The sequence below is a fragment of the Corylus avellana genome, chromosome 11 (genome assembly GCF_965113065.1).
Source record: "Corylus avellana chromosome 11, dhCorAvel1.hap1.2, whole genome shotgun sequence".
NCBI lineage: Eukaryota > Viridiplantae > Streptophyta > Magnoliopsida > Fagales > Betulaceae > Corylus > Corylus avellana.
The window spans coordinates 8,256,993-8,271,723 of record NC_142500.1 but is presented as its reverse complement, the minus strand read 5'-3'; the positions used below and the strand labels follow the sequence as shown (position 1 = coordinate 8,271,723).

Sequence of the window (14,731 nt, the reverse complement as noted above, 5' to 3'; positions counted from 1 at the left end):
GGTCAGTTTTAAAATTTGTTTTTTTTTCCTCCCCCTATATATTTTTCGAATTTTTTCAGGGCTATACCCGAATTTTGGATTATAATTAACTTGATATACAATTTATCCATCGATCCATGCAAATAACATAATTCATATCCATCAACGTCGATCACAGACTATCAATCAAAACCAGCTTCAAGACACAAATAAAGACATATACACCAAGTGTGAATGGCAAACCACAAAAACTATACACCAATAAAACTATACACCAACCACAAATAAATACATATACACCAATAAAACTATCTCTGTTATCATATATATCAAACTACGTACATCAAGAAAGCTATCATAAATACAATTACATTAACAAAATAACTTATGTACATCAAGTGCGAATGGCGAACCATTTGTTTAATCCAAGTCATCATCGATATCAATAGCATCCTCTCCATGATAGCCACTAGTTGCAAATGATAAAACAAACAATCACCAAATAATATTCTAGAATATTATCAAGTCTTAATCATTGAGCAACATCACTATATAAACAAAGGTCATCATACTCAACAAATTTAGATTTATATATACACCCCCAACATATTTTCGTGATCAAATCAAATGCACTAAACAATATTCTACAAGGACCATAGTGGTCCATCTCACAATACCAAACACTTCAAATGAAAAGCTATAACCCACATCCACCACCAAACCAACCATGATATAAACCAAATTCAACAGGATTTGCAACATCACTAATGAGAATCACTACAACAAATCTAAACTCTAAATTTAGAAGTGCACATATATATATAGGGACAGTTCTAAAACCACATTGACCATTAAAAAATGTCATTGCTTGATCCACTATCGACCGACGATCTCACAATCGCAAAGGGTAGGGAAGCTCTGTCTGGCGCTCCCTTGTATTGAGTCACCTCAGGCGCGGAGCTCGATCGCGTCATTTCCTCGAGCTGGCGAAAACAGGCCTCAAACATTGTTGTCATCTTAGCTTCCTTTTCCGCAAAATGCGCCGCCATTTGAGCCTCCTTTTCAGCCAACTGCACATCTTTTGCAGCCACCTGCTCTGCCACTTGCAGAGCTACCCGAGCAGCTGTCTGCTCTTGCTCTGCGGCCGACAAGGCATCCATCTCTGCCTTATGCTGTGCTCTCTCCGCCTCAAGCGCTCTGTCAAGAAGTTCTTGTGAGACCACAAAGTGCCAGGTGTTTTTTGATCGTGCCTGTGCCGGTGTATAGTATGAGTATATATAGCCCCGCACAGGTAGAATATTCGGTCCAACCTGCCGAACCCTACCAGCGTACTCAGGCTTATTTCCAAGCGCCTGGGCGTACGCGTCGTTCGACGCCCACCTGACTGTCCCCTTTGTCACGCTCGACAATGCTGCAGGGTGAGTGGGTATAAGCTCCTCCATCCTCTCCTGTATGTTACATTAATTATTGGGTCAGTGAGTCATACAACTGTTAATCACAAATAAATTATCACATATATAAGCAAAACAATATATGAAAGGTGAGTAGCATACACATCTCTCCTTGACTATGTCATTCGGATATCGACCATCCTTCTTCTTATGTGTGTGGATGTAAGATTGTGCTCGTGTAGGAGGAGTGCCCACACGTACGGTTTGCCGAAAAAGTAGAACATATATATAATGTTTACATCTATAAATATAGGGTAAATTACACACATACCTCCTCATGTGTCACCTTGGCGTAGCTCTTCGACCCGATGCAATGGGGCGTATTGTTCAATGCTCGCAAACTCTTCATATACGCAACATACTCCTAGACAATTAACATTCTTAATATGTTAATACTAACACAATTATAATAATGAAACTACACAAAATTATAGTATAACTCATGACCTACCTGGTTCTTCTTGATACACCATTTATCCAACAAGATCTCCAAGTCGACGGCATTGTACTCGGAGAGCCTTTCTTACCCCACTCTCGCCCGTACGGTGACCGAAATATCATCCATCTTAATGGCAAGAACTTTTTTTAATTCGTGCCTCCAAGTCCTCCACTTGGTGCCCATATCTCGAAATGCGTCCTTCTTTACTGAACCAAGTTGCACTTGGGCGGGACGAAAAAGTCTACCTGCACAAGTTCAAAATTGATAAATTAAAAAAACCAAAAATATATGTGTATATGTATATACATATAAACACACATATATATGTACAACTTAGAACGTATAAATACATGCATTAGGAGTGCTTGACATAATAAAATACACATACCATTAAGGCGTCCCATATATCCTCCTTGGTACGTTTAGGTACCTTCATCCAATCATCCCGTATTCGGACATAATTTCCGCTCCTTACAACCTTACCGGTCATTCGTCTAAACCTCATAGCGCTAAATCTGACAGGCTGCCATGAAGTATTGTACTCAAGTACGATCCTTTTGCCAGCAGGGACCCCCGGCAATTTGTGCAAGCCAAGAATGGTGAACACCTCAAGAATGGTGTTTCCATCTGGATTGATACCTAACATATTAAAAATTACCGATGTAAGTTATTTCGAATTGAATACTAACTACAAGTAATTAAGACTTATATGCATGACATTTGAGCATATACACTTACTTATCGTTCGGACCTGTCAAGGGCCTAACCGGCCGTGGGAGCAGGGTCGCTGGGCTGCGGGTCATCCATAGCACTTGTCCTAATAGTCATGTCTTTCGGTGGCTATGTCTCATTGTCTTCGCCACCTGCTTTGTATTTTTTTAGAATGTTTAGAATTTTATGAAGTTTTAGTTGCATTGAAATATAATTGATATCACAACAATAATATTAGAAACTAATGCTTTGATAATCAAAAAACTTTCAAAAGACCAAATAGATAATTTCAAAAACTTTCAAAAAAACTTTCGTCCGTACCTGCGCTATACTGGCCATATAGCCGCTACACATGGCCCTGAGAACTCAGCCCTAACTTGCTGCACGTTGACCAGCGAGTTGGATGAAATGATGCATCCATGTCGTACGGAAACAAATCAGGCCAATACCCCATCTGGGCCAAGTTTGTCGAACATTATAGATTATGGACATGGATCTCCCCTTCCACATCACCTGGAAGTACTGGTCGATACGTCTCCTGCTGCCCTATAAGCTGAGCAACGTCTTGTTGCTCGCTATCATCAAGGAGGAATAGACCCATGCGACATAGACTGCTGCACTAAAGACGAGGCCCTCCGTGCTCGTCTTCCCCCTACTACTCATGGTAACCTGCGAAAAATAGCATGCACCCAATCAATTACATAGGCAATGCATGAAATATTAACTACTATATGTAAATGACTCACATATTAAAAATAAGATATATATACCAGATTTTACCCAATGCACAACTTAATTAATTGTGTTGATGTAATATGTAGTGAACAACTACCAATCAATATATATATATATATATAGGGAAAAATGCAGTTTACCCCCCTGAAATTTCAAGGGTTTTTCAATTTTAACCCCAAAGTTCAAAAATTGGCAATCTACCCCCTAAAGTTTCAAAAATTGGCAATTTAAACCTTCCGTTTAATTTTTCCGCTAAATTGAACGAAAATGTTTTTAAAAAAGCCTGAGGGTAATGATGTAATTTCATAGATTTCCATCCATTTTGATGGAAAAATTAAACGGAAGGTTTAAATTGCCAATTTTTGAACTTTGGGGTTAAAATTGAAAAACTCCTGAAACTTTAGGAGGATAAACTACATTTTCCCCATATATATATATATATATATATATATATATATATATATATATATATGAATTTGTATCTGACTGTTGACTCCTGAAACTTTATTGTATCTGACTGCTGACTCCCTCGGCCCTCTACAATACATTACCAATTTGTCACCAAGTTCCTTCCTGGATTGATCTTCCAAACGATCGACATGTGAATCCTAGATTGATCTTCCAAACGATCGACCTATGAATATATTATGTACAATGTAAAATGTAAGGTTAGTTTCTTTAGTTTATTTGAACTAGAAGCAAATATACTGCGACAATTCTTTTGTTAAACATCACATTTGTCTTACATAGTCACGGTACCACTTGCAGAACAGCTCATAATGTTAGGTTTCCAACTGATCTTCTGTTGTTCACCCTCTATTGCATGATCGCCTAAGCGTATCCATGTACATCCTACAATTCGAAATTAGGTTCCTTATAATTTAAAACTAATGGTACAACATGATTGAACATACATATGCCAGTAAAGGATCTCGACTTACATCCGCAGTTGAAGGAACTCGTCCGAGTTAAACATAATATACAGGTGAATCTGTGTCAATATGATTCAGTCGAGTCGGACTCGTGTTCCATGTCCCCTTGAACCATCTGGATTTCTTTGTATCCTATTGTGAAATGTTGGTGCGTTATCTAAATATCTTGAACAAAACGTCACAAACTCAATTGCTATGTAGCCCTCCACAATGCAGCCCTCAGGAGCCGCTTTGTTGCGCACATTAGATTTGAGCACTCTAAGGCTCCTAAATATGAACATCAATCAGTCAATCAGTTCAGTTAGTAATTGTCTTGTATTGGAGTGAAAAATAAAAATCAGGAATATCCATAAACAAATTTTACCTCTCTGCCGGATACATCCACATATACTGTACCGGTCCACCGAGTCGGCATTCACGGACAAGATGCACAACCGCATGAACCATGCTAGTAAAAAAGCTGAGGTGGAATACATGTTCCATCTTGCACAACGTGATATCGACGTCACCTTATAGTCGGTCAATATCCTCTCGTGTCAATGTTGTTGAACATACGCCCCTGAAGAATGCAGAAATCTCAACAAGAGGTCTAACCACATTGCCTGGAAGTGATCCACGCAATGCAATAGGTAGAAGCTATTGCATCAGTACATGACTGTCATGACTCTTTAATCTCGATATAGTACGGTTCTTCAGTCGTACACAACGGAAAATGTTCGAGGCATATCCGTCGGGCACCCTTACATTTCGTAGCACTTACAAAAAATGTGTTTTATCATCCTTAGACATCGTGTGGGAAGCTTGTCGCATATAGGTCTTACCATCCTTGTCAGTGTAGGGATGAAGTGTACATCTCAAATCCATTTCTTGCAAATCTGTGCAGGCTTGGAAGTTGTCATTCGTTTTCTCTGGAATGTCTAGTATTGTACAAAGTATCTTGTCCATCACGTTTTTCTCTATATGTATGACATCAAGGTTATACCGCAATAAATTATCTTTCCAATACGGCAACCTAAAGAAAATACTTTTTTTCCTCCATACTACATTATAAGTATTTGTCTTCCGCATCTTTCCTTTTTCTTTATCATCCATCCTTGTCTTACTGGCGTTTCATCCCCAAACACCATCCCTTCTAATTGGCTCAGGATTTCATCTCCATTTGGCACATCGGGGGCACATTATAGTTCTTGGTTGCTGTCAAATGTTCTTTTGTTCCGCCTCCACTAATGATCCATGGGCAAGTATCGTCTGTGGCCCATAAAACACCATTTATGACCATGTTTTAACCATTTGGACCTTGTCGAGTGCATACAATAAGGATATGCCTTTTCACCCACAGTAGACAAATCTGCGTATGCTGGGAAGTCATTAATTGTCCACATCAATTGCGCTTGCAACACAAAATCATTTTTTTTTGAGACGTTATATGTGCATACCCCTACATTCCATAGTTCTTGTAACTCTTCAATTAAGGGTTGAAGGTAGACATTTATATCCATTCCAAGTGAACTTGGGCCTAGGATAATCAGGGATAGTATGAAAGACGTCTGTTTCATGCACATCCAAGGAGGCAAGTTGTACGGTACAAGCATTACAGGCCCAAGTGTTGTGGGATGTGCTCATGTTCCCAAATGGATTAAATCCATCTGAGGTTAGTACAAGCCTTATATTCCTGCTGTCCGCTGAAAACTCCTGATGTAAATTGTCGAATAACTTCCATGTTTTGCCGTCGACCGGATGCCTCAATACACCGTCCTTAGTGCGGCCTTCTGCATGCCACCTTATATAAGGTGCAGTATGTTTTGACATAAACAGCCTCTGTAGTCGTGGTATGAGTAGAAACCACTGCAACACCTTCACTGAACGTTTCTTGCTCGACGATATGGGTTGACCATCCTCATCTAAATTGATTGCATCCTCCCATTTAGATTTTTCACAGACGGTACATGAATCCAACTCCTTATTGTCCTTCCAGAATAGCATACAGTCATTACGACACGCTGGAATCTTCTCATACCTGAGTCCCATGTCCCGTAGAATCTTTTTTGCCTCATATGTATTAATTGGCAAAGTTTCATCACTCATAGACAGCAATTGATTGATGAACTCAAGTAAAGACGAGAATATCGCGTTACTAAGTCCACCAACGCACTTCAAGTTGTACAGGTGTACAGTTGCACTCAGTTTGCTATGTTTGGTCCCAGTATGAAGTGGTTTCTCCGCCTTTTTAAGAAAGTCGTAATACTTTAGTGCGTCACCTTTAGCGACTTCGTGGTTCACAATTTCTTCACCCCCTTGCACCATGACCTGAGGCTCACAATTGTCTTCCCTGACTTCATGCATGCTGAATAAATCACGCAACATTACGTGCATGTCTCCACCCTGATTTGCGCTTGCACCCACATTTGCGGCCTGGCGATTCGAATTAGAGCCTGTACCAGGACCCTGTACATGCTTTTCACCGTGACAGTACCAGTGTGTGTATTCCGGTATCATTCCTTTACCCGCTATCAAGTGGTCGAATACGAAACCTGGTGGGTGGCGCCGGTTATTTCGACAAATCTTACAAGGGCAATAGATGAATCCATCAGCGGTTCTACAGTTACTAACTGCAAACTTCACGAACAATCTACACCCGTCTCTGTATTCCCTCGTACCTCTAGACTTTGTCATCCAACTCTTGTCCGTCTTTCTCTGCGTACATTAGGAACAAATATATAAGACTTAAAAAAATATAAACCTAATTTCAAGCACATGCATATAAACCTATATATAGCATTATATATAAACACTAAAATATATATATACATACATAATCTAATCTTGAAAAACCAAAAATAAAATAAAATACTCAATCCAAATTTTAATGCATTTTTGGTGAGACCCTAAACAAAATAATTCTAACTAGGTTATTTTATATATTTGAATTAGGATTTTTTTTTTTTTTTGGTTTTGGTTTAAGGTTTTTCTATATAACATCAACCTAGGTTCGTTATGAAGACCCTAAATACAATAAAATTTGGCTAGGTTAGTTTTTTTTTTTTTTTTTTTTTACACTAATATATATATATGTGTGTGTGTGTAAAATGGGGAGGGAGAGGCATTATGGGAGTTGGGCGGGAGAGAAGAAGAAAAAGTGTACTAGTCGAGGGAGAGGGGAAAAAAAAAATGAAGAAGAAGAAATTAAGGCGCGATGGGACGGCCAGCAGGCGCGAGGCGCTGGCCTTCCCAAGGCCAGTTTCTGATGTGCCACATATGGCACGTCAGCAATTTTCTGACATGCCAGATATGTCACGTCAGAAAAGGGGTCCTTAATTATAATTAGCTAGGTAAATTATAATTACCAGAACTTTCTGACTTGCCAAATGCATGTGGCATGTCAGAAAATGGGTCCTTAATTATAATTGGCTAGGTTAATTATAATTAAAATTAGGGGTAACTTCACTTATCCCCTCTATACTTTCACGCTTTTTGCAGACACCCCCCTATTGTTCAAAAGCTCTCACTTTAGTGTCTCAAACTTTCATTTCCTTTCAAATACCCCCTACCGTTAGCTTTTGCAGTTAAATCAAACGTTTAATTTAGTAAAAGACCTTTATACCCCTAATTTTTTTTTTTAAAATTCCAAATTTACCCTTATTTATAAATAAAAAATTATAATTATAATTATTATATTAAAAAATAATATAAAAAAGTGACCCACCGGGGGTCACTTGTGACCCGTCGGTGGGTCACTTTGTGACCCGCCGGTGGGTCACCGGGGGTCACTTGTGACCCACCGGAGGGTCACTTGTGACCCACCGGGGGGTCACAAGAGACCCCCAGTGGGTCTTGTGACCACCGGAGGTCACTTGTGACCCTCCGGTGGGTCACAAGTGACCACCGGTGACCCACCGACGGGTCACATGTGACCCCCGGTCACTATTTTTTTTTTTTAATATATATATATATATATATATATATATATATATATGCCACTATTCTTTTTTTCTTTTTTAAAATATATATATATAATGCCACTAGTTTTTTTTTTTTTTATATATATATATATATATATATATATATATATATAATGCCACTATTCTTTTTTTCTTTTTTTTTAAAATATATATATATATATATATATATTTTTAAAAAAAAAAAAGAAAAAAAGAATAGTGGCATTATATATATATATTTTTTTAAAAAAAAAGAAAAAAAACTAGTGGCATTATATATATATATATATATATATATATATATATATATATATATATATAATAATGCCACTATTCTTTTTTTCTTTTTTTTTTAAATATATATAATATGACCCGTGGGTCACAATACGGGTGGATTAGATCCACCGGTAAACCCACGGGTCAGGATTTAAAAAAAAAAAACGAAAATTATTTTTTAATAAAAAATAAGGGTAAGATTGGAATTTCACACCCTTCCGTTAGGGTTTCACGAAAAATTCTAACGGAAGGGGCAAAGTGAAAGGAAACGAAAGTTTGATACACCAAAGTGAGAGCTTTTGAACAATGGGGGGGTGTCTGCAAAAAGCGCGAAAGTATAGGGGGGGTAAGTGAAGTTTCCCCTTAAAATTATAACCTAGGTTATAATTATAATTATAATTATACATTTGGCCACACTTTCTGACGTGCTACATTTGACACGTCAGAACTTTCTGACGTGCCAAATGCATGTGGCACGTCAGAAAATGGGTCCTTAATTATAATTAGCTAAGTTAATTATAATTAAAATTATAACCTAGGTTAAAATTTTAATTTTAATTATAATTATAATTATACTTATAATTATAATTACCATAATTAGTAGCTAGGTTAAAAGACCTAGCTAATTGTGGTAAGTATACTTAATTACCATATATAATTAGCTAGGTTTATACCGTATAAGTTAATTACTTAATTACTTAGTAGCTAGGTTTTATAAAGGGAAATGCTAGGTGTTCTTCTAGTGTTCTCCTAGTGTACTCCCAATTCTGATGTGGCTTTTAAAATTATCGTTGAATTTGAGATTATCATTACTGATTCTTAATTTATTGGTGATTTTAAAAACCACATCACAGTTGGGAGGACACCTGGAGAAAACACTAGAAGAACACCTAGCATTTCCCTTTTATAACACTTAGCTACTAATTAAAAATTTAATTTCAAAAATAAATAAATAAAAAGTGGCTTTTAAATCACTTGATCATTTTTTTATATTCTAGAGTATCAAAACGTAATTATTTCAACACCTAATTATTTCGAAAGCTCGCTAATTATTTTAACACCTAAGCTAACTATACGTACCATAGCGATGAAAGGTCTAATTAAATAATTAAGTATGATTAATTTGGTAGTGAAAATAATCAATATAATGCATGTCAAGTTTTAGTATTGTGAAGCATTGCATAATAATTAATGAAGCACCTTATATATATATATATAATGAAGCCTATAATTCAAACCCATTAAATTTTACAATTTTTGTAAAATTGATTAAACAATCCAATTAATTAGATTATGCATGTATATTACCTAATATTATTTTTTAAACACATAATTTTTATTATTAATTTTTAACGTGTGAATTAATGATACTTCAATAATTATTGACGTGTCAAAACGGCACGTCAATAGTTATTGACGTGTGGTAATTTGTCACATCACTATTGTATATAATTTAAATATAATTTATTTAAATTAAATTAAATTTAAATTTAGTAACATGGCAATTTTTGACACATTGCAATTCATTGACGTGTAGTATGTGTCATGTCACTAATTAGTGACGTGGTATATTTAACACATCAATAAATTTTTTATTGACGTGACACTTTTGCCACGTCAACAATTAGTAACATGGCAAAAAGTGATTTACTGTTTGACATGTCAAAAAATCAACTGATTTTTGTAGTGTATTCGGCAAGGACTTCCAGAACCATAAGACAATCTCAAAAAAGTGATTATAAACCTTAAACAAACATCATGTGAATCATTTTCTTTTTTCATTAAAGATACTAAATTGCTTGCCCAAACCATCCAAACGCTGTACCCAAACTAGTAACAATCTACTTTCCAAGTGTTTTGGTTCAAGTTGACTAAAAATAGAGCCATTGTATTACAATATATGACTAATATCATATAAAATTAATCAGAATTCCTGCATAATGTGTACTGGGAATGAAATCACACTTGAGATATGGTAAAAGTCAAATAATTTTGATCTACACAAGAAACAGTTACAATAAAAACTTGTTATATGTCCAGTAGGTTTAAGGATTTTATAAGCTTGCCTGTAACTTTTTATTGTAAGAAAACTATACAGATAGAGGAAAAGAAAAAGGCAAATAAAAGAATAAGTTGCCATGAACTCCAAAATCCTTTATTTGTTGCTGAGAAACAGAGAAATTAACTTTAAATTTTACCTTTTTTTATTTTTTATTTTCTTTCTAAAGTTGATTATGTTGTATTTATTCCTTTGTGTGACTAGCATAATCATTTGTTTAGTTGTAGGTTCTTAATGGGACGGGCCAAATTTTGTAGACACATGAGAAAACCCTTTACTCTCACCCTATATATAAGTGAAGTTGGTTCATTAGACCTCCATTAGGTCATTATGTGAAAATTAGGATCGAGAGAAACTTCGAAAAGACGGCAAACTTAGCTAAACCTCCCAATTCCCAAGGAAAGTCAAATTTTGTTCTCCTTAATTTCCCATTCTGCACAATTAAAATCCAAGCTTAGGTTAGCTTCAGTAAAATGGATAAAAGACCCCTGAATGAAACAATAGATGTTCTAAAAATTTTATTCCAATCACGAATGACATGTATGGTTCAAATGTTTGACGTGTGGCATACGACATATAATGATTTCAACTTAGAATTTTATTTTTCTAAAAAAAGAAAGAAATAAAGAAATTTTCACAGCAGAGCCCTAGTTATGTCTAAATTTTTTAAATTTTAAGGGAAGATGGTTAGCAAGAAGTTAAATATCTTTCATGAACTTAAACATGTGTAAAGACCTTGTCCATGTAGTTGTTGTAGGAGAAATTTTAAAGTTGAAATTCAAATTTTTTTCAAAACTAGATTAATTGTTGCATGAAATATTTGAGAAAATTCAAAAATGTTAAAAGAGGAACATCCAGCCCTTATTCAATGCATGCGATTTCTATCCAAGAATTTAGAGACCCACCTCTGCCGTTTTGGACCACATGCCACTCCAAGATGTGCTTCAAACATGGAACATGAAACATGTACTATATATATTGTGACCTGTTAACACAGTTTCCGGCCAATTGGGGGAGTTGATGAATGGGGCCCGCAAGGGTGATGAACAGTGGTTATTATGCACAATAATGGACTTATAATCCAGCAAGTGAGCAAAGCATGAAGAAGAACAAGACAAACTTTTTTTATTTTTTATGAATATGCTTCCTTTTTCCATTTAGGAAAGATGGTCACCTTTTATACAAACAGGACTTTTTACGGTCTTGGGTTTAAAAAGTAATGTAATCTAATGGTCTTCGGCGGTTTACAAATGTCCACCGTTCAACTGACTCAAGATTGGTGTAAGACCAAGTTCATCCATGCCAAGACACGTGTGCAGTTGGGGATTGGTCCGGCGTGGCCATGTCAGGAAGTGGGCCCAGTCTTGCTTGAGAAGACATGGCGCCCATGATAAGTGCTAAAATAATCATATTTTAGCCTCTTAATTTACATATGCTAGGCTCTTAGTTTTGTTATTATTTGATGTTTTGTTTCATTTTTGTGTTTTATGTCTTTTTATAGGTTTTTGAAGAAAATGAAGCAATTCTAGAAATTTCAGACTTAAAGGGCATTTTTGAAAAAAACTAGAGGTCAAGATTGAGCACATGAAAACTAGGCTCGAGCACAGGCATGCGCTCGAGTGCACATACGCCTAGGCTTGAGCGCAGCAACGCTCGAGCGCCAGAGAGCAAGGAGCAAGCGCATAAGCACGAGCGCACACGGGCAAGGATCGAACGCAGGCTTGCGCTCGAGCGCACCGCACCTGGGATCGAGTGCACTCATGCGCTGGAGCATCTGAATATACGGCTAAATTCCTTTTTCAACCCAAATTTGGTTTTCAAAGTCCTACTTGTACTAGGAAATAAACCTTCGAGTTTATTAGGTTTTCTAGGGCTTCTATGTTTTCCTAAGCTTATAAATAGACCTTTAAGCCTATAGGGAAAAGGGTGAAAAAGCAGACACAAGTTCTAGAAAAGAACTGAAGGCTAGATCAAAAAGAGGTTGGGCTTTTCTTCTCTTCCACCTTTTATTTTGTTATGTAGTTTCTATTTTAATTAGGGCCAGTTTGAAGGCCTAATCATGTCTCTTTAAGATTGTAATATTGGCGCCTTTGCTACAATTATCTTTTGGGTGGTTAATTTGATTACTTCCTGTTTATTTGAATTCTTCATATGAATGTGTTTGATCATATGCATGTGTTTAGATTTATGTTATTTAAGTCAATTTGGATGACCAAGTCCTAGGCTTTATAAAGTGACAAAAGAACTCCATCATAGGTTCTTGAGTTAATCAACATGGGGAACCAAAAGTAGATACCATGCCCTAAGCCTTGTGTGGTTGTCGGTTTCCATAGATTTATACTTCCTTGAAGAACAACTTAGTAGATACCATGTTAAATCCTTTGGGGAAAAAAAAAAGTAGAGTAGATACTATGCCTAGTTTGTTACTTCGGAAAATCAATAGCTTAAAGAGTAGATGATAAGTGCCGAATGTTGCACATTCAAGCCCCTTAACTCGCATATGTTAATTCCTTAGCATTGTTATTTGTTTGATTTTGTATTGTGTTCTTGTTTTCAGGTTTTAAATAAAGATGTAATTAATTCCATTGATTTTGGGCTTAAAGTATACTTTGAGAAGACCTAGAAGATATGAAGAGGACTTAAATGATGTGGTTAAGTTTAATCAAATCAAGAAAATGATTAAATCGGAATTTCTCTAATTGGAGTCATAATTGGATTGGATTCAAATTTGGATTCTGCACATGTCTCAGTATTTTAATCATAACATTCTCTTCAGGTATTGGATTCAGGTGATTCTAACGGCATTAGAAAACTAACTCAACATACTACAAATTATTGTGAAATAAGATTTTCATAATTCAGACGGTTGCTATGCCAAAATTGTCCTGCAATAAAAGAATATAAATGTGGACGAATCCTATTCCGATTTGTATTAGGATTGCTTCCTAATTTGACTAGGAGACTCAAGTACGATTTTTCTGGGATTCCTACGGCTTTTAGGACATGTTTTCTCCCTATAAATAACCTCTAAGTTTCAAAAGAATGTGTGCTTAGTTTTAGATAGAAAAGATCTTCTTGGAGGCTTGAAGAGTTGAAGAGAAGATGAGCATGGCAGGAGGCCATCCCAACACCACCATGAGCGGCTAAACTTGTAATAGGGTGTTGATGTAGCCTTTTTCAAGTAAAAATTGTTTAATTGTATTTTAACTTGGGATTTTCTATATTATACATGATGGTTGTATAACTATAAGAATTGGTCTTAATGTTCTTAATGTTTATATTCAATAATTATGAATTTCTTATCTTGTCTTAGAAAGTCTTTTATATTGATTGAACTCAATCCTTCATATTTTCTGTGACTATGTGAATGATTGTTATACAACGGTTTTAATTGTCATATGATCAATAAGTTTAGATAGCTCATGCCTAGGGAAGATGGATTGTACTACACCCTAGTTTAGTGTAATTTAGGTAGACAGTCCGTACCAACCGAAGATGGTCTATCTAATTCCTTAATAGTTTACATACAATCAATGGCATAGCATAACATACATCCCTAGTAACGTAGGCCACCCGAGGTCGGACTGGGTCGGGCTACTAGTGTTATAGATGGTAGCGTACAATGGTCGGAGCACAGGCATTGTATTACTGGTCCCTTAGTATAGCGCCAACCCTGCTGAGAATGGGTAATATCTCGAGTAGACCATACATGAGAGTTATGACGTATAAAGCATTAGTTTTTCCTACATTAAAATACTTAAGCGATTGCCGCTGGGAGTACACTACATTTTATCAAACCAAACAATATTTTCAATGTGTATTAACAAGGACAACACCTCTTTTAAATGTTTATCAAAACTGCATGTTTGTTTCTGCTTAATAATAATGAGCTCGTATCATACCCAATTATGAGGTTTACTTACTAAGTCACTAGACTTATGCTGTTATTACTCTTATAGGGAGCCTATTACTAGGATTTAGGAGTGGCATAGTTGTCACAACAGCTTTATCTTACGATTCTTCATACAGTTATTAGGTTTGCTTTTTATTATTGATTAGTTGCTCCATGTCTTTATCTTGACGAATATACTTGTACGGAAATGTTTATAGCTTTTCTTATATTTATTTCACCTTCCTATGCATTAACTTTGATAATACTTATAGGGGCGATTCCTCATTTAGCCACCAGTTGGTTTAAGTGGGGTAATTGC

The 14,731-nt window shown here is 36.1% G+C and overlaps 1 protein-coding gene across 1 annotated transcript; it reads right to left on the bottom strand.

The window, feature by feature from the left end:
• Positions 1-830: 830 nt before the first annotated feature.
• Positions 831-6,743, bottom strand: LOC148583058 (uncharacterized). Its single transcript, XM_088511522.1, has 4 exons — positions 6,367-6,743; positions 1,700-1,726; positions 1,533-1,632; positions 831-1,427 (listed from the first exon to the last, which is right to left on the bottom strand). The coding sequence occupies exons 1-4, from the start codon at positions 6,741-6,743 to the stop codon at positions 831-833; spliced, it is 1,101 nt and encodes a 366-aa protein (XP_088367648.1).
• Positions 6,744-14,731: the final 7,988 nt, after the last annotated feature.

What these genes read in the sequence shown, in the direction of transcription:
- LOC148583058 (XM_088511522.1), bottom strand. Translation starts at nt 6,743, where the DNA reads ATGATACCGGAATACACACACTGGTACTGTCACGGTGAAAAGCATGTA. An exon ending in CTTAGTAACGCGATATTCTC is followed by an intron (nt 1,727 to 6,366) that starts GTCTTTACTTGA and finishes CGGGTCGAAGAG; the next exon opens with CTACGCCAAGGTGACACATG. An exon ending in AAGGTGACACATGAGGAGGT is followed by an intron (nt 1,633 to 1,699) that starts ATGTGTGTAATT and finishes TTTTCGGCAAAC; the next exon opens with CGTACGTGTGGGCACTCCTC.